General features: G+C 46.2%; 1 protein-coding gene across 3 annotated transcripts in view; it reads left to right on the top strand.

Annotated features, from left to right (window-relative positions):
- The window catches only part of polr3e (polymerase (RNA) III (DNA directed) polypeptide E), a 75,848-nt gene that overhangs the window by 18,858 nt on the left and 32,533 nt on the right, over positions 1 to 24,457 (top strand). For all 3 annotated transcript variants that reach the window (XM_063059409.1, XM_063059407.1, XM_063059408.1), the window contains 12 exons: positions 252 to 370; positions 2,165 to 2,247; positions 6,271 to 6,378; positions 9,281 to 9,330; positions 10,271 to 10,390; positions 11,641 to 11,726; positions 13,095 to 13,139; positions 13,970 to 14,061; positions 14,477 to 14,597; positions 16,206 to 16,287; positions 18,122 to 18,181; positions 20,508 to 20,665. In XM_063059409.1, the coding sequence (XP_062915479.1) occupies positions 252 to 370; positions 2,165 to 2,247; positions 6,271 to 6,378; positions 9,281 to 9,330; positions 10,271 to 10,390; positions 11,641 to 11,726; positions 13,095 to 13,139; positions 13,970 to 14,061; positions 14,477 to 14,597; positions 16,206 to 16,287; positions 18,122 to 18,181; positions 20,508 to 20,665 (1,124 nt within the window). The remainder of the gene's footprint in view (positions 1 to 251; positions 371 to 2,164; positions 2,248 to 6,270; positions 6,379 to 9,280; positions 9,331 to 10,270; positions 10,391 to 11,640; positions 11,727 to 13,094; positions 13,140 to 13,969; positions 14,062 to 14,476; positions 14,598 to 16,205; positions 16,288 to 18,121; positions 18,182 to 20,507; positions 20,666 to 24,457) is intronic.

Here is a 24,457-nt window from a genome sequence, read left to right as displayed (position 1 = left end):
TGGTACAGCAGTGTAGTTGTGTGACACTGTTACTGAGCCAGTGGCCTGCTTCAATTCCATTGTACGTCGTGAGGAATTTGTACGTTCTCCCCATGACTGTGTGGGTTTGCTGCTGTTCCCTCCCACAGGGTTAGTGGGTTAATAGGTCACGTCAGTGTAATTGGGTGGCCCGGGCTTGTGGGAGAATGAGGACCTGCTACTGTGCTGTTTCTCAAAGTTATCCCCCTGCTGTTTGCTGGCTTTCCCTGTAGGTGGAAGTGGAAATGGCAATCGACACAATGAGTCCCAACTACTGTCGGAGCAAGGGGGAGCAGATAGCGCTGAACGTGGATGGTGCCAGCACCGACGACTCTGGGAGCACCTATACAACGTAAGTAATGTCACAGCGATTAGTCCCAGTGAGGCTTATCATTCTCAGGTCTTTCATAACGTTCAAGCAGATCAGGTGATTACACAACACATTGAGGTAGAATATATTGTCACATGTTCCAAGGTGCAATGAAAAGTTTGTCTTGTATACTGTTCATACAGATCAGATCATTACACAGTGTATTGAGGTAGAACAAGGTAAAACAATAACAATGCAGAATAAAGTGTAACAGCCACAGAGAAAGTGCAGAGATGGTGAGAGCAAGAATCCATCTTATCGTGCAAGAGGTCCATTCAGGAGATTTATAACAGTGGGGTAGAAGCTGCCCTAGAGTCCGGTGGTATGTGCTTTCATGCTTTTGTATCTTCTGCCCGATGGGAGAGGGGAAAAAGAGAGAACGCCCGGGGTGGGTGGGGTAAATCTGCCTCGAATCCGTGGAGGGGATGCCAGTTTCTGTGTTGTCCTGAGCTGTGTCCACACTGTCTGTAGTTTCTTGTGGTCACAGGCAGAGCAGTTGCTGTACCAAACCGTTGTGCAGATAGGATGGTGCATTGATTAAAAATTGGCAAGGATCAAAGGGGACATACGAGGTTTCTTTAGCCTCCTGAAGATGACTTGACTAAGGAGAATTTCCAAAACAAAACTTTAGTCATAGAAGTATATATAAAACACAAAACATCACATGCTTTTCTGTACATTCTTGTTATTCTGCTGTCACCTGTAGGTTTCATCCACTTCATTTATTCTGTGTGCAAAGCACCATCCCCCTCCCTCGCCTGTGCCCTGTTTAAAAACTATCTCTTTATTTAGATGATAACAAGCCCTTCGAGCCACATCGCCCAATTATATCCATGTGACCAATTAACCTTCTAACCGGTATGTCTGGAAAATGGGAGGAAACCCATCCAGTGTTGGGTGAATGTAGAAACTCCTTAGAGGAACCCAGGTCGCCTGCGTGTAATAGTGTTACACTAACCACTGCACTACTCTGCTACCCCAACCCACTCCTCACGTGTTTGTGGGTGCTGTGTAGGACCCTGCCCCTCAGTGTCCAGATTGTAGCTTTCGAGTGGCAGTGCATCCCACAGTGGATGCATCTGTTTGTGCTGAACTGGCTCGAGTGTCCCTTTTACCATGTCAGAGTTCCTCCTGCAGCAACGGGTAAGCTTTACCCCAGCTCAGGTTCCCAAACTTCTTATGCCATGGACCCATTCCGTTAACTGTGGGATCTGTGGTCCCCAGGCTGGAGACCCCTGGTCTGTCTGCACTTTGCATCAACCTTGCTGGTGATTTCACACTCCCTCTTCCAGTTTGATCAGAGGCGGAGAAAATCGCTGCCTTAAGTTCCTTGGCGTTAACTTATCCAAGGATCTGGCTTGGGCTCAGCACATAAAGTGCCATCACAAAGAAAGCATGGCAGCGCATTCTTAGAAGTTTGTATCTATTTGGCATGTCACCAAAAACTTTGACAAGCTTCCATGTTATCCATGAACCAGCATGGATAACTTCACTTACCTCTAATCTGAACTGATTCTACAACTTACAAACTCACTTCTGAGGACTCATTACAACTTGTTCTCAGTATATTTATTTGCACAATTTGCTGTTTTGCACATTGGTTGTTTGACGGTCTTTGCTTTTCAATAATTTGATTATTTCTTTATTGACTGTAAATGCCTACAAGAAAATAAAGCTCAACTTAGTAAACCTCTAGATTCTTGGACCTTGTGACATTGATGTAGCCCTGGTTACCTTGTCCGATGTAAATCTTGGCTGCACTTTTCTCGTCTCCAGGAAACTCATGGACAAACAAGTCTTCTCTTCGATCCAGTCTGTCGTCAACACCTCCCGCTACGCTGCTGCCATCTACAGGAAAGGTGAGGGAATTGGATTAGTCTTGTACTTGTGACACCAATAATCCTCAGGTTTATCCCTGGGCCAGGTATAGAGTCATGGCTGCGGGTGTGGGTCGATTTCAAGATCCTGTGAGCAGTCTCTGTTCACAAGTAGCTTTTGGTTTTTCAGGGTAAAACGATGAAGTGCTGGGTGCAGCCGGCAAGTGTCGCTATGCTTCAGCGCTGACGTAGTGTACTCACAACTTTCTAACACACACGTCTTTGAAATATGGGAGGAAACTGGAGCACCCAGAGAAAACCAACGTGTTCACAGGGAGAATATGCAAACTCCTTACAGACTATGTGGAAAATCCTGCCCCTGATGCCTCCTCTAAATCTGTTCCTTCTCACCTTAAATCAGTGCCGTCTAGTTTAGGCTCCCTTACCTTGGGGAAAAAACTATTAACATCCACAGTATCTATGCCCCTCATGATTTTATAAAGTTCTAGAGCAGGGGTTCCCAACCCCTTTCATGTCATTGAACCCCTACCATTAAACGAGGGGTCTGTGGACCCCAGATTGGGAGCCCCTGATCTATAAGGTCATCGCTCAGCCTCCTCCATTCCAGGGAAAACAGTCCCAGTTTGTTCAGGGTCTCCTTATAGTTCAGGCCCTCCAGTTCCAACAACGTCTCAGTGAATCTCCTTTGTACAAATGATATAATTGCCATAGCTGTGTGACCAGAACTGTACTCCAGCACTTACCGATGATTTATGCCCTGATTGTGCCAGATGTCAATTTCAACACCATGTCACCGCGTTCAGGGAACTGTACCCACTCCCCATTGTCTCTGTGTTCTCCAGTGTCTCTCCGTTCTGCACACTCCCCAGGGCCCTGCCACTTACTGTCCAAGTCCTGCCCCGGTTTAACGTCCCACAGTGCAATGCCTTGCGCTTGGTCAGCAGCCGCGTGAAAAGGAACTCATTACATTGAATTGTTTTCCCCTCTGACGGTGAGGCGACTTGGACACAGGCTGTCTGAGTGATGGATATGTGAGTCTCAACAACTACGGTCCCGTTGCCCTCACATCCATCGTCATGAAGTGTTTCGAGAGGCTCGTCATGAGGCACATGAAGACCCTGCTGCCCCTTCCCTCACTGGACCCGCTGCAGTTTGCGTATCGTCCCAACCGCTCAACAGACGACGCCATCGCCACCACCCTCCACCTGGACAAAAAAGACACACATGTTCGAATGCTGTTCATAGACTTCAGTTCAGCATTCAACACAATCGTTCCTCGGCACCTGATTGGGAAGCTGAGCCTACTGGGCCTGAACACCTCCCTCTGCAACTGGATCCTGGACTTCCTGACTGGGAGACCTCAGTCAGTCTGGATCGGGGTAGCATCTCCAATACCTTCACACTGAGCACGGGGCCCCCCCAGGGCTGTGTGCTCAGTCCACTGCTGTTCACTCTGCTGACCCATGACTGTGCAGCAATACACAGCTCGAACCACATCATCAAGTTCGCCGATGACACGACCATGGTGGGTCTCATCAGCAAGAACAACGAGTCAGCATACAGAGGGGAGGTGCAGCGGCTAACAGACTGGTGCAGAGCCAACAACCTGTCTCTGAAAGTGAACAAAACAAAAGAGGTGGTTGTTGACTTCAGGAGAGCAGGGAGCGACCACTCTCTGCTGAACATTGACGGCTACTCCGTTGAGATCGTTAAGAGCACCAAATTTCTTCGTGTTCACCTGGCGGAGAATCTCACCTGGTCCCTCAACACCAGCTCCATAGCCAAGAAAGCACAGCAGTGTCCCTACTTTCTGCAAAGGCTGAGAAAAGTCCATCTCCCACTCCTCATCCTTACCACATTCTACAGAGGATGTATCGAGAGTATCCTGAGCAGCTGCATCACTGCCTGGTTCGGGAATTGCACCATCTCGGATCACAAGACCCAGCAGCGGATAGTGAGGTCAGCTGAGAAGATCATTGGGGTCTCTCTTCCTGCCATCACAGACATTTACACCACACGCTGCACCCGCAAAGCTAACAGTATTCTGAAGGACCCCACACACCCCTCACACAAACTCTTTTCCCTCTGCCATCTGGCAAAAGGTACTGAAGCATTCAGGCTCTCACGACGAGACTGTGCAACAGTTTCTTCCCCCAAGCCATCAGACTCCTCAGTACTCAGTCTAGACTGACATCTACATCATTTATTATTATATTGTAATTTGTCCTCTACTGTACCTATTGTCTTGTTTATTAATTATTGTACTGCCCTGCACTGTTTTGTGCACTCTATGTAGTCCTGTGCAGGTCTGCAGTCTAGTGCAGTTTTTATGTTGTTTTACGTAGTCTACTGTAGCTTTCTGCTGTCTCACATAGTCTAGTGTAGTTTTGTGTTGTTTCATGTAACACCAGGGTCCTGGAGGAACGTTGTTTCATTTTTACTGTGTACTGTACCAGCAGCTTATGGTGGAAATGACAATAGACTTGACTTGAGATTCCAGTCAGTGTTGGCACTTGGCTGGTGAGTTCCCGTGGCACTGTTTTTAGAGTCAGACAGCACGGATAGAGACTCTTTGGCCCAAGTGGTCCATGCTGACCAAAATGCCCCCAAAAAGCTCGTCCCATTGCCAGCATTTAGCCCTCATCCCTCTGAACCAGGGGTTCCCAATTTTTTTTATGCCCTGGACCCTTACCCTAAGGTGTCTGTGGACCCTTGGTTGGGAACCCTGTTCTGGACCTTTTAAATCTACGTACTTGTCCAACTGTCTTTTAAAGCTGTTATTGTATCTGCTTTAGTCACTTTGGCAGCTGAGATATCACCCTTTGTGTATTTTTTTAAACGCCTTTCATGTTCCTATTAAATCTCTCCCCCCTCACCTTAAACTGATGCCCTCCAGTTCTCCAACGTCATTAACCCTCACCACCACACTCTCTTCTCCCCTCTGCCTTCAGGAAGGAGGTACAGGAGCCTCAGGACTCACACCACCAGGTTCAGGAACAATTACTACCCCTCAACCATCAGGTTCCTCAACCAAAGAGGATAACTTCACTCAACTTCACTTCCCTCAACACTGAACTGTTCCCATAACCTAGGGACTCACTTTCAAGGACTCTTCATCTCATGTTCTCGATATTTATTGTTTATTTGTGAATTATTATTATTCCTCTCTTCTCATATTTGCACAGTTTGTTGTCTTTTTCTGGCGCTATTTGGACGTGCGTTTTTTCATATACAGGTTTCCCCCGCTATCCGAAAGTAGAGCATTCCTACAAAACCTTTCATAAGCCGAAATGGCGTAAAGTGAAGAAGCAATTACCATTAATTTATATGGGAAAAAATTTTGAGCGTTCCCAGACCCAAAAAATAACCTACCAAATCATACCAAATAGCACATAAAACCTAAAAAAAAAGGCAACTACACGCATGCCCACGCACCTGCCCACGCAAGGCTTCACGGTCATGGTAGTCTTTCTCAGGGTAAACAGAAGTTCAAAGCAGGCGCCTTTTTTCATAAAAGCAAAAATCCTCGGGATTTCTTTCGGTTAGCAAAGACAGGTACTAATGTAGGTCTCTGGTAAAACGCGAAGTGGTGTAAAGCGGGGGGCACCTGTATTGTATTATGTTATTCTATTACAAATTTACTATGGTTACCTGCAAGAAAATGAGTTTCAGGGTTGTATATGGTGACATAAGTGTACTTTGATAACAAATTTACTTTGAACTTTGATTCCCTAACTTTTGTGGAAAGACAGTTCACCTTATTTCCTGACGAAGGGTCTCGGCCTGAAACGTCGACTGTACCTCTTCCTAGAGATGCTGCCTGGCCTGCTGCGTTCACCAGCAACTTTGATGTGTGTCACCTTATTTCTGTCCCCTACAATTTTATGCATCTCTATAAGACCAGTTCTCAGTGTCCACTCTCTAAGCAATGAAATTGTAGCCTGTCAAACCGCTCCCTTTATGTCAGGCTCGAGCATCTGTCTTTGAGAGAGTGCCTGGTGTGAGTACCCTGGATAAGTTTTCTCTCCTAATGTTGTGCAACAGGCGAGCTACATGTCACCCCGTTACATGGAATGCTTCAGATGAGACCCAGTTTTTCCTACCTGGACAAAGCGGACGCAAAGCATCGGGAAAGGGAGGCAGCAAATGAAGGTAGGAGTCGGGGTGAGTGGTGCTGTCTGGTGGGTCGGCCTCGGCCTACGGGTGGGTGATGCTGCTGTGGGACACCTTGCAGAGGGTCAGAGCAGCAGCGTGGGAAGTCAGTATTCCAAAGGTTCCTGGATCCGGTGGAGGCTGTGCTCTTGAAAGGCAGAAAGGCTTTCCTTCCTGCCTCCTGATGTTAATTGTTCGTTTTTAGTCTGTGAGAGTTACTGACAAGACCAGTATTTAACTCCTATCCCGAATACTGGGAAATTAGTTTATTATTGTCACATGACTATGGTACAATGAAAAATTTTGTTTGCGTGCCATCGGTACAGTGCATTTTGTTACAACGATGCATTTAAGTAGAACAAGGTAAAACAATAACAATACAGAATAGTGCCGCAGTTGCGATGAAAGTGCATTGCGAGCTCATAACAAGGTAGATTGTGAGAACAGAGTCCGTTTCATCGATCACTCAATAGACATAACGGTGGGGTGCAAGTCATCCTTGGGCCTGGTGCTACACGCTTTCAGGCTTTGTATCTTCTGCCTATTGGGAAAGGGGAAAGTGGTTTGTAGTGTTTTGCTTATATATTCAAGTTTTATAGTAACTTAGTGTCCTTAAGGTTGCTGGAGCCAGGGGTGATAGTGGAGATGAGCTCCCGCAGCCTATTAAATGCTCCCAATGGCTTGCCTCAAACAGCCTCTGCCGCCCAAGTCCGGCTCTTGTCTTTCACATGTGGCTTAGCAGAATTAGGCCATTTGGTCCACTGAGTCTGCTCCGTCATTTCATCATGGCTGATCCATTTCCCTCTTAACCCCGCTCTCCTGCTTCTCCCCGTAACCTTCCATGCTCTGATTAATCAAGAATCTGTCAGCCTCCGACTTAAATGCACCCAGTGACCTGGCTTTCACAGCTGCCTGTGGCTATGAATTTTACAGATTCACCACCCTCTGGCTAAAGAAACTCCCCATATCTCCATTCTAAGTGAACATCCTTCTATTCTGAAGCTGTGTACTCTAGTCCTAGACTCCCCACCAAAGGAAACATCCTCTTGACGTCAACAACAGGAATTCTGCAGATGCTGGAAATTCAAGCGACACACATCAAAGTTGCTGGTGAACGCAGCAGGCCAGGCAGCATCTCTAGGAAGAGGTACAGTCGACGTTTCGGGCCGAGACCCTTCCTCAGGACTAACTGACGAACGGTCTCGGCCTGAAACGTCGACTGTACCTCTTCCTAGAGATGCTGCCTGGCCTGCTGCGTTCACCAGTAACTTTAATGTGTGTTGCTATCCTCTTTACGTCCACTCTTTCTAGGCCTCCATTGAGTACAGGCCCAGAGCCATTAGTCGCTGCTTATATAATAAACCTTTCATTCCTAAAATCATTCTTGTGAACCTTCTCTGAACCTTCCAATGTCAGAATGAGGAGAATTGGATAGTAAGTAAAGGGGATATTTGTACGGTGAGGATGGTGTGGGTCCAGAGCACTCTGCCTGGACAGTATGTGTCATACGGCTAGTTTTGCAAGTCACCAGTGAACCTCAAAATCATCATAACTGTTCTCTCCATGCTTCGGTGGGGAATGACCATGTTATAGTGTTCTTCCATATTGTACAGGAGGGGCCAGGTTTGGTATGGAAGCCCCTCAATCATTATAGCACTATACCATACCGGGGGCCACATGAGTGGCTACTGTGTTATTGGTTTAAAAAAGTAGTTTAACCCTGAATGTGTTGTCTACGAATATAAGAATGAAAAGGTGCTGTCTATTTTTTTTTTGTAAATTTATTTTATTATGAACAAAGCTTATTTTGGTTTTTAAAATTTTCTGTCAATGAGTGACGGAGGTGAACGCATGTTTATCTGCTGTTGGTTAACCAGATTCTGAAAACTCGTGCTCATTCCTCAATCACTCTTCATTTACTTGTGCACAAGGAAAATATCCCGGTCCCTGTCACCAAACAGGACTGAAATCTGAACAGAGAAATGGCATTGTTATACCAAATTCACCAGCAGTTATGAATATTGACCATTTGGTAAACTGTGTTTGAAATCCTTACTTGCAAGATCAATAGTCATTCACAATCGTTCGTTATGTGACGTGTTGTATGATGTAGGCGATAATGGTCTTTTCATGATTGCTCATGGCAAACTTTTTTACAGAAGTTGTTTTGCTATTGTGCCCTCTGGGCAGTGTCTTCACAAGATGGGTGACGCCAGCCACTATCAATTCTGAGATTGTTTGCCTGGTGTCAGTGGTCACATAACCTGGATTTGTGATCTGCACTGGCTGCTCGTACGACCATCCACCACCTGCTCCCATGGCTTAACGTGACCCTGATCAGGGTGAGCAGGGAAGGAGACCCTCCTGTGGTCGAGATGTATCTCCACCCTGCCACCATTCAGAATGGAGGTGTTAAAAGTCAGCAGAAGGTACAAACCGACAATTGTCCCACAGTTGGTTTGTGAACCTTGAATCCTTATGCTATTATTTTTTCTCTGGATACCAAATGGCTCCGGTTTGCAGCTGTGAAAAAGGGAAGTGATGCTCTTCAAAGAGCTTTCTTGCCAGGACTGACTGTGATCTAGCCTTGCCACGACATTAACCCTTGCCTTGCCACAGCCTCCACAGTTGCCAGAGGTTGGGTGGAATGCTGTGCCTCAGAAGGCAGTGGAGGCCTATTCTCTGGATGCTTTCAAGAAAGAGTTAGATAGAGCTGTTAATGATAGCGGAGTGAAGGGATATGGGGAGAAGGCAGGAACGGGGTACTGATTGTGGATGATCAGCCATGATCACAGTGAATGGTGGTGCTGGCTCGAAGGGCTGAATGGCCTACTCCTGCACCTATTGTCTATTGTCTTGCGGTCTTCAAGCCCATGAGTAAATATGACCTGTTCTCCTGCAGCTGGTGATTCTTCCCAGGATGAAGCCGAAGATGATGTGAAGCAGATCACAGTAAGTGGGCCTTGTGCTCCACCTCTGTAGGGGTACTCAACTCTACAAAGCCTTAAAATTTCACTTTTCACAATCAAGTGGTTGAGTTCTGGTTTTAATAACCAAGGGTAAAAAGTAAACTAATGTAATGTCACTGTAAAGCCAAGGATTCCGAATGTGGGGTCCATGGGCCTCAGTTAATGGTCAGTGTTATTGGCATAAAAAAGGTGGGGAACCCCTGCTCTATGAGGTCAAGGAAATGAGGCATTGATCAGCCAAAGACTTTTTCCCAGGGCAGAAATGGCTAATATGAGGAGAATAATTTTAAGGTGATTGTAGGAAAGTATGGGGAGGATGTCAGAGGTAAGGTTTTTTACACAGAGAGTGGTGGCTGTGTGGAATGTGGTGATAGAGGCAGATACATTGGGGACATTTAAGAAACTCTTAGAGAGGCAGATGGATGATAGAAAAATGGAGGCTATGGGTTTGGGAAGAGTTAGATTAATCTTGGGGTAGGTTAAAGGGTCAGCACAACATTGTTGACCATGGGACCTGTAACGTGCTGTAGTTCTGTTTATTAGTGGTTTTTGTGTGGTAATTTTATTGGTTACTTTATGTAGTTCTGTGTTCTGGTTGTTTGTTATATTTATTTAAAGGTACAGCACAGTAACGGGACTTTCTGTCCAAACAGGCCTGTGTGGCTCAATCACCCATCTGACCAATTACCCTACTAACCTGTACGTCTTTGGGATGTGGGGGGAACCGGAGCGGCAAGAGGAAGGCCACGCAGTCACAACGTACAGACAGCGGCAGGGGTCGAATCCGGGCACTGGCTCTGTAAAGCATTACACTCTGTGCCACCCTGATCGTTCTCATCTGCTGGGCTTCTCTCTGTGGGACCTCACTGTACATCTAAAAATAATTGTGCCTACTACCCGACACGCTATTGTGTTACCTTTAGGTGCGTTTCTCACGTCCTGAGACCGAGCAGGCTCGCCAGCGTCGGATTCAGTCCTACGAGTTCCTACAGAAGAAACAGGCGGAGGAGCCCTGGCATTACCTGCACTACTGTGGTGTGAAGGTGTGTATGCTCTGTCCCCACTATCATTGTACCATCTTATAGTTCTGGTCACTTACACAATTACATTCTATCTCAGCACAGGGAGTAGGAATCCTGCTCCTGTTTCATGGTCCTTTTTAATATAAATGTCCACCTGGTTGTATTCTGCAGATTCCCAGGTATTGCTTCCACTTCTGTCTGATTACACCATTAGCATTTCTCTGATCTTCCACAGAGGCACAAGCCTGACGTTGTGGGCTTGTTCAAGTTTATTGTCACTCAACCGTACACGTGTATAAGGCTGAACAAATCAACATTGCTCCGAGACCAAGGTGTCAAACTCGGTACACATGTATACAGCCAAACAAAACCAAGGTGCAAAACTCAGTACGTATATCACATACAGCATCTAAAATAATATTAACAGATAAATATTCTATGGATGTACAAGTTGACAGTGCATATATTACATATGATTAAATAAACAACAATATTACTGCCACTAGTGCTGTCATACCTACTAGGTGGTAGCTGGGTGTTCAGAAGTCTCACAGTCTGGGGGAAAGAAGCTGTTACCCAGCTTGACAGTCCTCATTCTTATACTGCGGTACCTTCTACCTGACCGTAGAAGGTCAGAGAGACTGTGGGATGGATGGGAGAGGTCCTCGATAATGCTGAGAGCTCTATGGAAATAACGTTTCTAATACATGTCCTGAATGGTTGGGGGAGGGTGGGAATGACACCGACGATTCCCTCAGCACTCCTCACAATCCACTGCAGGGTCTTGCCTTGCAATTCCCATTCTCAATGGTGCTCTGGTAAAATGCAGGTGGGGAGCCTCGCAGTTTTCTTCATCAGCATCCTTGAGAGAAGTGGATGGGAGTCAGTACAGTAGTGGGAAGGCAGGAGTACTCTATTTAAAGCAACAGATCAACAGATTACATGACATACAGTACATCAGTGGTAATATTTCTGATTTGGTCCCTCTCAAACCTGAGTTCCAAGCTACCACCCTGTGTGTCCCTTAATTTAAACAAGTTGCCTAGATTAGAGGGCATGCCTTATGAGAAGATTGAGAAGGCACCAAAGGTGTTTAAAGGAGCATGTTTAATTTAGTGTATCTGGCATGGATCTGTTATATTTTTAAAGAGTGGGGCTTCACTAGGGAGTGTTGGGAGCGTTGGGAGCCACCAGATTGTTACAGAGATGGGCACCAGGGGGCAGTGTTGGCTGCGTCTGACTTACTGAAAGTGCATCTGCTTTGTATCCAGGACAGCCGGTCTGAACACGAGCGGCAGTATCTCTTCAGTCAGCTGGCCAGCATGGTGGAGACGTCTGAACTAACCAAATCCCCCAGGTATGAGCAGGGTGTTCGCGTGCTGCGCTTCACATTATCTTATCGTGAGTCCCTATAGAGTGACGCCCGTAGAATGTGTACGGACAGGATGTACAGTGTGCTTCAAGTTATAAAGATATAAAAATCTGATCTACCTTGTAGTGTTTTGCCCAAGTCTATGAAGGGATTTTTTTGCCAAAGATTTTTGGATATAGTATCTGATAAATCTACAGACAGTATTTAAACAAGTAGATTCAGATTCTTTTGTTTGTCATGTGTACATCGAAACGTGCAGTGAAATGTGCCATTTGCATTAACAACCAACACATCTGGGGATGTGCTGGGGGCAGCCCAACATTAGCACGTTCATAATGTTCCCAAAGACACAATAATACAGAACGTACAGTGAAATAAGTCATTTGTGTTAACAACCAACACTGCCCCAGGATGTGCTGGGGGCAGCCTGCAAATGTCGCCACACTTTCTGCTGTTAACATGCATGTCCACAATGTTCACAAAACAACAGAGGCAAGAGTGAACAGGCCCTGTTGCTACATCCCATGCACCTACACACACACAGGCAGTTCTCTAACCCCAGGACAGGCCATCTTCGGCCTGCCTGCCTCCAGCACCCTAGCAGATTGTTCATTAAGTACAGATAAGTTTGGGGCTTCTTCCCAAAGCTGTATTAAGTGTCTCTCAATTGAGCTGAATGTCCTGGGTTCTAGGAGGCACGCCGTTGGTTGGGGTTGACCATGGATGTCTACGTGATATACAGGCCTGGGCAGTATGATATGGAGAGCTAGTTCTTGCCCAAGTAGCAGGTTCCCCCTCTCCAGGCAGCTGATGAATCCAAAGGAACAGCAGAGACTGATACAGTTTGACACCAGCAGTGTTGCAGGAGTTGCCAGTCAGCATTGAACTCAACATAGGACTGCCTTAGGGATTCCAGCTCCGGATTTTTTTCTTGGGGTTTACTCCTGAAGCCTTCCCCATGAGTGGGTATAGGCGCAAGGCAGCAGAGGTTTGAAATCTGAGTTTCCCTTCTGGATGAGCTGCCAACCACGGCTGACAAGCCTCATCTGCCTGAAGCGACTAGTTTTAAGACGCCAATGATCCACCTTTGGCCCTTCTGTCAGTAGAAACAGTTCCGCCGGGCTTAGTAGCTAAGCCACACGTGAAGGCTAGGACCTGGACTTGGTTATCAGGCTATTTGAGATGCATGCCTTTGGGAGAATTTCATAGGTAGTGGGAGCTTAACCCCACTACCCCTCTCTCTGCCCCCCCCCCCCAAGGCTATGACAACCTTGGGAAACCTGGGGGCCAATAATTTTGCAGAGGTCCAAGTACAGTTTGCTCAGATCACTGAGATTTTCCCTCTCTTTGCAGCGAGTATTTGTCCATGTTGATGCCACCAGTCGAAGAAGAAGAGTTGTAAGTCGACATTTTTTATATACCTCAGTCATACTGCACTACAGCACACAAACAGGCCCTTCTGCCCATGTAGTCCGTGCTGAACTGTTAATCTGCCTAATCCCATCGACCTGCACCCAGACCACAGCCCTCCATACCCCTGGCATCCACGTTCTTATACAAACTTCTCTCAAACATCAAAATCAAGCCTGCATTCACCACTTATGCTGGTGGCTCGTTCCACACTCCCATCCTCTGAGTGAAGGAATTTCCCCTTAAATATTTCACGTTATGCCCTAAACCCATGACCTCTAGTTGTAGTCTCACCCAACCCAGGGGAAAAAGCCTGCTTGCATTTACCCAATCTATACCCCTCATAATTTTGTATACCGCTATCAAATCTCCCTTCATTCTCCTACACCCCTGAGAATAAAGTCCTAACCTATTCAACCTCAAAATCCCACAGATCTTTGTTGTTAGTCCCAACTTCTGTTCGTGCTGAGGTTAGGTCTTTGTGGGTGATGATATAGCCCAGAAGTGCCACTACAGCATTCTATTTGAAAATCCTAGATAGAGTGAATGTGGAGAAGATGTCTCCAATAGTGGGAGAGTCTCGGACCAGAGGGTGGTGAATCTGTGGAATTCATTGCTGTGCAGGTCAAGAAATTGGGTATATTTAGAGCGGAGATTGCTAAGTTCTTGATTAGTAAAGATGTCAAAGATTACGGGGTAAATGACAAGTGATTGGGGTTGAGTGGGATAATAAATCAGCCATGATGGAATGGCAGAGCAGCATTGATGGGCTGAATGGTGAGGTCCTGTGGTGTTAATGGCCTATGCTCCTCTTGCAGGAAGGTACCCCTAGCCCCCAGCAACGTACTCTCTATGGTTCAGCTGCGGACTCTGCCCCTGGCAGACCAAGTCAGAACCCTGATGAAGAACGGTGAGTGATGTTGGGGCATTTTGAGATGAGTGCCCTATTTCGTCATCGGGTCATACAGCATGGAACCAGGCCCCTTCACCCGGCTTGTCCATACTTATCCTCCTGTGTTTGGCCCATAGCCGTCTAATCATCTCCAGTCCATGGACCCGTCTCAATGGCTTTTAAATGCTGCTAATGTGGTGCGTCTGTGGCCAGTGAGAGGAAACTGGAGCACCCAGAGGAAACCTTCATGCTCAAGGGAAAGACGTACAAACTGCTGACAGACAGTGCCGGAATTGAACCCTGAGCTGTAATAGTATCGCGCTAACCGCTGTTCTACTGTGGTGTAGCATAATGTTGGTTCAGTCATTGCAATATGAGCTTTGCTTGACACAAGTTCTGTTTCTAACGGGGTTCTCTGCCTCTCTCACTGCAGTGAAGGTGGTGCAGTTTGCGAATCTGATGGGTCTCCTGGGCTCGGGTGTCGATTCCACGGCCGTTCTGCGTTGTATTCAGCAGGTGGCCATGCTGGTTCAGGGATGCTGGGTGGTTAAGAGGTAGGTGCCAAGAATCGCCAGTGTCTTGTTCAGGACAAGCTTCCTGCTCCTGAGTTAGGCTGAGGAAACATCGCCTTCAGAAGAAATCTCCAAGTTGAGGGGAGTTTGTTATTTTAGTTAGAGATCCAGTGCAGTAACATGCCCTTTCTACCCAGTGAGCCCATGCCGTCCGGTTACACCCGTGACCAATTAACCGAGAAACCCACACCTTCGGAGAGTGGCAGCCCCACGGAGGAAACCCGTGTGATCGTGGGGAGATTGTATAAACTCTTTATAGACAGCAGCAGGAATTGAATGCAGACTGCTGGTGCTCTAATAGCATCACACCAGTGGTTATACTACTGTGGTATCTTTTACTTTTTGTGTAAGTGTGTTTTGGCTGTGTGGTCAGCACAGATAGGGTAGGTCAAAGGGCCTGTTTCTGTGCTGAACGGTATATGTTCATACTTCGCCCTCACCCTACCCCACTGACCACATTCTTCATTCCTCATGGAGCATTTTCCTGTTCCTCAGTACAATGGTCTTGTCCCAACTCTGTCCATCAGTGTTTACCCAGATCACTTAATGAACAACTGACATTGTCATTCTAACGTCACTCCACACTGAAGGTTGCTCCCTTGAGGACACAGTATCAGTCAAACCTTTTTATGTGCATCTATTTTAATTTTTTTTCATAATCTCTGAATATTTGGCCCAATCGAACTGAGCCTTTGTGCTGTTGGCTGGTTTAAACTCTCCCTTATCTCTCCCATAGCAACGCAGCACACACACAAACTGCTGGCAGGACTCAGCAGGTCAGGCAGCACCTATGGAAATGAATAAACAGTTGATGTTTTATTTTCATAGACGCTGCATGAGTTCCCCCAGCACTATTTATTTATTGAGATATAGTATCTTCCAGCCCTTCCAGCTGTGTCGCCAGCAACCCGCCTGTTTAACCCTTGCCTAATCCCAGGACCAATTACAATGACCAATTAATTTACTGACAGGTATGTCTGGACTGTGGGAGGCAACTGGAGCATCGAGAGGAAACTCACAGGGAGAACATACAAACTCCTTACACAGTGGTGTTATTACTCTGGATTTCCAGCACCTACAGAATCTGCTGCTTCTACCAATCGCTGACATGATGACATTTTCTTACAAGTTTACTTTTCCACTCTACCTCGGTACAAGTGACAGTAACTGATTCCAATTCCACATGCCTGACCTGCTGAGCATTTCTGTGTAGGTTTAATGAACTTTAGTCTGCGTTCATTCAAGTGAACATTTGAGTTGGAAGATAAGAATAGTGAAATGCATCGTTTACATCAACAGCCAACACAGTCCAAGATGTGCTGGGGTCGGCCTGCAGGTGTCACCATGCTTTTGGTGCCAACATAGTCAACAAACCCTAACTCGTACGTTTTTGGAATGTGGTCAGATGTGAGAACAGCGGGAATGAACCCCGAATGCTGGCGCTGTAAACCGTTACATTACTGTGCTGCCCTGTCACATTAGCTCTCAATTCCTCAAACCTATGGAGAAGCAGCATTTCTGTGGTTAGATTTTGTCTTTTGAATCGGTGTTTAACTCTCGGCTAATGTACTGCTGTCTTCTCTTGGCCAGTGACGTGCTGTACCCCAAGGATACCTGCAGTCCCCACAGTGGAGTTGCTGCGGAAGTTCTGTGCAGAGGAAGGGACTTTATTGTGAGTACACAAATGCAGACATATCAGATCAGGTCTGGATTAAAGGATGACGTGCAATCCTATAAGCACTTTTGGTATGTCCCAGTGCAGGCAGTAATGTCCTACATCGACAAAAGTCCCAGGATAAATGGATATTTCATTGATGATGATGAAGGGGTTAATAATGAGAGCTGAACTTTATTTTGTCACACAAGGGCAATACAATAACAAAACAGCGCAATCTCTTTACAGCACCAGCGATCACCAATTGGGTTCAAACCCGCCACTGTAAGGAGTTTGTGCATTTTTCCCATAGCCATGTTGGCTTTTTCCGGCTGCTCCAGGTTAGGGTTAGTAAGTTGAGGGCATGTTATGTTGGTGCCTGAAGCATTTGGGACAGCTTGCTAGCTGCCTTCAGCACATTTTTGGACTGTTGGTTATTGACACAAGCAGCATGCTTCACATTATTTCGATGTGACAAAGCTAATGCCAAGTCATTGGGGGGGAGACCGCCTTGTTTGCGTTCTGTATAGTGCCATGAGAAAGTTGGGAAAGGCGTCACATAAATGCACTGTCTGTCTTTATATCAGGCTCTGAAGCATTAGATAATGCAGACATTTTTGTTGTGTCTGTTATTTATCTAAAAAGCTGTTTCACTTGTGATGTTCCAACACAAACAATAATTTAATTCAGGTTGCAAACATGAGATTCTGCAAACGCTAGAAATCCAGAGCAACACACAAAATGTTGGAGGAACTCACCAGGTCAGGCAGCATCTATGGAAATGAATAAACTGTAGACATTTTGGGCCAAGACCCTTCATTAGGACTGCAAGTGGGTGGGGGGGTGGTGAAAGACAATAAGAGTTGGAGGGAGAGGAAGGAGTATAATAGGTGAAACCTGTTGAGAGGGAAGGTGGGTGGGTGGGGGAACGGGGTGAAGCAAGAAGCTGGCAGGTGATAGGTGAAAAAGATAAAGAGATTGAGAAGAAGGAATCTGATAGAAGAGAGTAGACCATGGGAGAAGGGGAAGAAGGAGGGACCCAGAGGGAAGTAATGGACAGGTGAGGAGAACAGAAGGGATTTAAAGTGGGAATGGGAAAAGGAGGGAGAGGGGGGAGAAATTACCAGAGGGAGAAATCGATGTTCATGCCATCAGCTTGGAGGCTACCCAGATGAAATGTGAGGTGTTGCTCTTCCACCCTGAATGTGTCCTCTGGTAGTAAAGGAGGGAATTGAAATCAGTGGCCACTAGGAGACCCTGCCTTTTGTGGTGGACGTGGCAGAGCTCTGCTGTATTGGATGAGGGTGTGTTGAAGGAGACAGAGGTTAGGACAAGACACATATTCCCACTGTGTGATGGTGTACTTATTGGCCTCACCCCTGGGCAGCCTCAAGTTCCAGGGTTCAGTCCCCTCTACCTTAGGCTCTTTCCATCAGCTATCCCAGCAGCAGGAATAACTCCCCATCATCTGTCCCACCAGCTACTGTAGTCTTCATGAGGAGATCGTCGTCCTGTCTCAAATTTGAGAAGTACATTGTGAAAATGAGCAAGCAAGGCCCACGCTTTTAGCCTTCACCCTGACTTTCAATTTCTGTTTGTTTAAAGATACCATGTGATAACAGGTCCTTCTGCCCCAACGAGCCCGTATTGCCCAATTATCCTGCTAACCTGTACATTTGTCAAATGCAGGAGGAAGCCAGAGCACCAAGAGAAAGCCCGTGCGGTCACGGACAGAACGTGCAAACTCCTTACAGACTGAAGTAATTAAACCCAGGTGGCTGGCGCTGTAATGGCATTACACTACGGTGCCGTCCGATTTTCTGTAATCTTTTCCTTGTCTCCCCATCTGTAGATGTGGAAGTTTACGCAGGACCTGTGGGTCGTCCGGAAAGAAGTCGCTGCTGTGATCAAGGTGACTGAAGTGTTATCTCTGCCACACTTATGATGTGTTGCGATGCCAGTGTCAGCCACTCTTGTGGTGGTGCAAATGTTACTGCACTCTTTCAGGGAGGGAGACAGAAGAAAGGAAACTATAGGCCAGTGGTTGGAAAAGTGTTGGGAGTCTCAGTGATAATGAGGTTTCAGGGTACAAGGAGGCACCTGACACAATAGGCCATGGTCAGCATGGTTTACTGACTGAGGAAATCTTAACCTGACAAATCTGTTGGAATTCTGTGAATAACAGGTAGGATAGTCAGTGGATGTTGTTTACTTGGATTTTCAGGGGCCTTTGACAGGGTGCCACACATGAGGCTGCTAAACAATCTACAAGCCCATGGTATTATAGGAAAGATTCTAGCTTGGATAAAGCAGTGGCTGATTGGTAGGAGGCAAAGAGTGGGAATAAAGGGAGCCTTTTCTGGTTGGCTGCTGATGACTAGTGATGACCTGCAGGGATGGGTGTTAGGACCACTGCTTTTCATGTTCTCAATGATTTGGATGGCCAAGTCCATGGATAATATAAAGATAGGTGGAGGGGCAGTATTGAGGAAGCAGGGTACCTGCTTTTGCTATTTATTTACATCTACATTTGCACAGTTTACAGTGAACAGTTCCTGATGTTTACAGTTACTGTTCTATAGTTGTGCTAAGTATGCCTGCAGAAAAAGAATCTCAGGGATGTTTGTGGTGAAGTGAATTTACTCTGGGAATAAATTTTACTCTGAACCTTACCTGCAGAAGGCCCTAGACTGATTGGGAGAATGGGAAAGAAGTGGCCGACGGGATACAGTGTAGTGAAGTGCATGGTCATGTACTGTGGTAGAAGGAATAAAGATGTAAACCATTTTCTAAATGTGGATAAAATTCAAAAATCAGAGGTGCAGGCGGGCTTTGGAGTCCTCCTGCAGGATCCCCTAAAGGTTGACTTGCAGGTTGAGTCGGTCGTACGGAAGGCAAATACGATGTTAGCATTTATTTTGAGGACTAGAATATGTGATGCTGAAGACTTGTAAGGCATTGATCAGACTGGCTTGAAATATTGTGAGCAGTTTTGGGCCCACCTAAGAAAAGATGTGCTGGCATTGGAGGGAATCCAGAGGAGGTTCACGAGAATGATCCCAGGAATAAAAGAGTTAACACGGGAGTGTTTGGCTCTGGGCCTGTATTTGCTGGGGTGTCGATAATGAGGATCTCATTGAATATTGGAAGTTCTAGGTAGCATGGACGTGGAGAGGATGTTTCCAGTACTGACTGAGTCTCGGACCAGAGGGCACAGCCCCAGAGCAGAGATGAGAACTTTCTTTATCCAGGGGGCGGTGAATCTGTGGAATTCATTGTCACACGTGGCTGTGGAGGCCATGTCATTTGGTATATTTAAGGTGGAGGTTGATAGGTTCTTGATCAGTCAGGGCGTCACCAGTTACAGGGGGAAGTCAGGTGAACGAGGTTGGGAGGGATAATAAATCAGCCGTGATTGAATGGCAGGGCATTCTAGATGGGCCGAATAGTCTAATTCTGCTCCTGTGTCTAATGGTTTAATCTTTCCTAGTTGAGTTTATTGTCGCATGCAAGTACAGTGAGGTGCGACAATTGAAAAGCTTGCTTACAGCAGCACCACGTGCGCATCTGTATAAACAACACACAGGATATTATCTTAATCATACAGTGGAGAAAATTGTCTGCAAACGAAACCTCAGTGCGTAAGCACAGTTAGAAGCCGTGCTTGCCTGGTTGTTAACTACATTCTTTCAACATGATGGAACATTATAGCACAGCACAGACACTTTGACCCTTGATATTGTGCCAATCTTTTGTTTTACTATTTATTTATTGGTACAGGGTGGGGTAGACCATTCAGCCCTTCGAGCCATGCAACCCCAATTAACCCTAACCTAATCACGGGACAATTTACAATGATCAGTTAACCTACTCATGACGTCTGTGGACTGTGGGAGGAAACCAGAGTACCCAGGGGAAACCCACTGATTGCACTGGCAGGATGTACAGAGACGCCTTACAGAATGACGCCGGAACTGAGCTCCGAATCCCAGAACACCTCCAGCTATAATAGTGTCATGCTAACCACTACATTACCTTGGTAGATTTTAATCTATTCAAAGTTCAATCTCACCCTTCCCTCCATTGTCCTATCTAAGTGTCTCTGAAATGTCCCTAATGTATTTGTCTCCGCCACCAGCCCTGGCAGTCTGTTGCACGCACTCAAGATGGGAGTTCAGTAATTTGAAGGCTGTGCAACCTCCCTCATCCCTCATCTCTGCTTGTCTTTATTTCATCAGCTCCCTCCTGAAGATGTGAAGGACTTCCTGGAGCAAATGGCTGTTCCCCGTGTCAACAAAGGCTGGGAGTTCCTGCTTCCCCACGACTCCAAGTTTGTGAAGAAGCATCCGGATGTGGCCCAGAGGCAGCACATGCTTTGGATGGGAATTCAGGCCAAGTAATCTGATGCCTCACTCGGTCCGGGATGGGGTGGGGTTGGGTGAAGCTGAGAAACTGGCCTTAAACACACCAGCAGTAATGAGTAGAACTGCTTATGCTACTTGGGGGAGGAGAGGTGCACGGACTCTTTTCCTGCATTTTTAATAATACCTTTCTATAATTTGCTGAGGATTTGGTTCTTTCTGCTCAATTCCTGAATGCAGGACGTACAGAACAGAAAGGAAATAGAAGGAAAGTATAGTAAATGAAAAGAAGCAAAGTCCTTACTATGGGGCAGCATTAGGAACTGGTTCAAAGTGTTGATGTAAGCATTATTTTAATGTAAGCTTCGTAAGGAAAACTTTTGGCATGTTGGACTTCATAAATCAAGTTTTGAGTACGGGAGTTGGGATGTTACGTTAAAATTGTGTAAGACATTAGTGAGGCCGAATTTGGAGTGTTGTGTGCAGTTCGTGTCACCTGTGTACAGCAAAGATATCAGTAAGATTGAAAGAGTGCAGAGAAAATTTACAAGGATGTTGCTGGGACATGAGGACCTGAGTTAGAGGGAAAGGTCGAATAGGTTTGGACTTTATTCCCTGGAGTGTAGGAGAATGAGGGGAGATGTAATGGAGGTGTACAAAATTGAGGGGTTTAGATAGGGTAAATGCAAGCAGGCTTTTTCCACTGAGGTTTGGATGAGACATGAACTAAAGGTCATAGGTTAAGGGTAAAAGGTGAAACATTTAAGGGGGAGCCTGAGTGGGAACTTCACTCAGATGGTGGTGCAAGTGTGGAACAAGCTGTCAGGGGAAGTGATGGATGTATGTTCCGTTTGAACAATTTAGAGAAGTTTGAAGGTGCATGGTCCAGATGGGACTTGGCAGAACAATAGTTTGACACGAACTAGATGAGCCAAGTCAAATATTATTATGCTGTTCAGATATTCCCTATGCTCAAAAAAGATTAGTTTGTAGTTCTTCAGCACACACCACAGTTTCTGACTGCCAGTGAACATTTAGAATAAAGTCACTGTGACAGTGCAGGAAACAAAGCAAACACTTACGCACCAACTCCCACATACCGCAACATTATCATCAGGATTAACAGTGTTAATTGAGGAACAATGTTGGCTCTAGGTTACTGGGGAAGTTCCTACTCCTCAGAACTACTGTGGTATCTTTATGTACAAGGAGATCCTTTAGAATAGAGACGAACAGGAATTTCTTTAACCTGAAGATGGTGAATCTGTGAGTACAGTATATGTAAAGTGAAGGTTGATAGGCTCTTGATTAAACAGGACATCAAAGGTTACGGGTAGAAGGCAGGAGAGTAGGGTTGACAGTGGAATGGATCAGCCATGTTCAATTAGAGGAGCAGAATGGATGGGCTGAATTACCTAATTCTGCTCTGTGTCTTTTGGTCTATGGCAGAGTTTCCCAAGCTTTTTTATGCTTGGACCTCTACCATTAACTGAGAGGTCCGTGGACCCCAGGTTGACAGCGTGATGTTTCAGCTGAAATATTGTACCTCCTGATTGTGGTCCCTCTTCACTGCATGAGAGTCTCATCTGACAGTGATGTTTGAACCCCTGAACTGCCCTCAGCCTTTCTCCCAAATAAACACGAGATGAAGGGGCTCAGATTCCTTAAGGGCCGCCAGGTAGGGTTCAGTGGAGCCTAAGGTGTCCAGCGAGATGCGGACTCTCTTCTCCAGGACTGTTCCAAACAAACGGCAGCTCCCTGTCCGAAGACATTTCCAGAAAACACTCAGTTATCTTGACTAGACACAAGAGAATCTGCAGATGCTGGAAATTCTGAAGGAACACACACAAAATGCTGGCAGAACTCAGCAGGTCAGGCAACATCAATGGAAGTGAATAAACTGTTGATGTTTCAGTCCGAGGCCCTTAAGGCAAGATACTGGAATAAAAAGGTGGGGAAGGGGAAGGAAGACCAGCTAGAAGGTGATAGGTGAAACCAGTTGGGTGGAAAATGTAAAGGGCAGGAAAGGAGGATAGGAGAGGAGAGTAGAACATGGGAAAAAGTGAAGAAGGAAAAGTACCAGGGTAGGGGTGTGAAAGGCAGGTGAGGAGAGGAGGTAAAAGACCAGAGTTGGGAATAGAAGGGGGAGGGAGGGGAATTACCAGAAGGAGATATCGATATTCATGCCTTCAGGTTGGAGGCTATCCAGATGGAATATGAGGTGTTTCTTCTCCACCCTGAGAGTGGCCTCGTGGCAAAAGAGGCCATGAACCAGCATATCAGAATATGAATGGGTGTTGGAATTAACATGGTCGGCCACCGGGAAATTCCGCGTTTGCTGGATTCAGCAGAGGTGCTTGACAAACTCTTCCTGTTAAGGTGGTGGGACGATGGGATGTGTGGATGTCCAGGAAATGGAGGAGACATGGATGAGGGTAGAGGAATGGGGGAGGAAGGGAAGCCCCTTTCCTTGAAGAAGGACATCATCTCTGATGTCTCTCCTTCATGTTTTTAGCCTTTCTCCCTCAGACTTTAGTGATTTTCCAAGGTTGGATAGTCAGTTAAGCTGGCCATCTGGCACCTGAGAGTCTTTTGCCTTTTCAAATTTGATTAGATTCATTTATTTATCACATGTATGTTAAAACATACAGTGAAATGTGTCGTTCTGTGTTTTACAACCTACGCGAGCTAAGGATGTGCTGGAGGCAGCCCGCAAGTGTCACCACACATTCCAGCTTCAACATATACCATGTCCACAATGTTCAGCAGAACACAACATACCACAAGCAACAACAGTGCTCTTTCCCCTTCCCCCACCTTTTTACCCCGACATCTTCCCCTTCCTTTCCAATCCTGCTGAAGGGTCTCGGCCTGTAATGTAGACTGTTTATTCCATTCCATAGATGCTCCCTTTCCTCCACCATTGTGTGTGTGTTGAACAAAACAAACCATTTTTGCATGCACACACCCACAGGCTTCCAACCCATGACAGGATGCCTCTGGGCCTTCAGCCTCCAGACCGAGGCCCTGGGCATGCAGGCATCAGGCATCAGGCCTTCAACCTCTACTCGCTGACCTTGGTTGAAAAGTTGCATTGTTTCACCGTGGGGATGGAGAGGTGGGCTGTAGGCATTGGCTGCGATTCCTGAGCTCAGCCTTCCCTTTGGTTTCCCATCAGGTGAAACTGTTGCTACGGTAACATAATAGTCTGTGCTGAAGAAATTAATTTGATCTGGCTGCCTTTTATTCCGCCCATTGGCCTCCTGTGCAATATTCCACATACTTGAAATGTTATTAAAACGCTGTACTAGTTGAGCTTGTTTTCTGTTTTCTCAGTGCAGAAGCAGCAATATTTTAATCACAGCTCACACAAAGCCCTTGGTGTGGGCTTCTTTACACTCCCTCATTGGTTCCTTCCCTGGTAGTCTCTCAGTGCACCATTGTTGATTTCAGTGAGTGTGTGGTATTATTTTACCAAGGGATTGCTGACAAAACCCAGGTCCTTTAGTCAGGAAGTGTGTGGAGAACAGGGCTTATTCTTCTGTTCAATGTGCTGTCTGCTATAGATATTGCATTCCACAGGAACTGCTGGTATGCATTGTGTGGGAGAGCCAGCTTTTTAATACATTCTATAAACACAAGTAATTCTGCAGATGCTGGAAATCTAGAGTAATACACGCAAAATGCTGGAGGAACTCAGCAGGTCAGGCAGCATCTATGGGGGGGAATAAATAATCGACATTTTGGGCCGAGACCCTTCATGGCTGAATTACTATCCCTCTCGACCCTTTTCTCCTGTCTTCTCCCCATAACCTTTGATGCCATTA

The sequence above is a fragment of the Mobula hypostoma genome, chromosome 9, assembly GCF_963921235.1.
Source record: "Mobula hypostoma chromosome 9, sMobHyp1.1, whole genome shotgun sequence".
In the NCBI taxonomy this organism is placed as follows: Eukaryota; Metazoa; Chordata; class Chondrichthyes; order Myliobatiformes; family Myliobatidae; genus Mobula; species Mobula hypostoma.
This window is presented reverse-complemented; position numbering and strand designations above follow the sequence as displayed.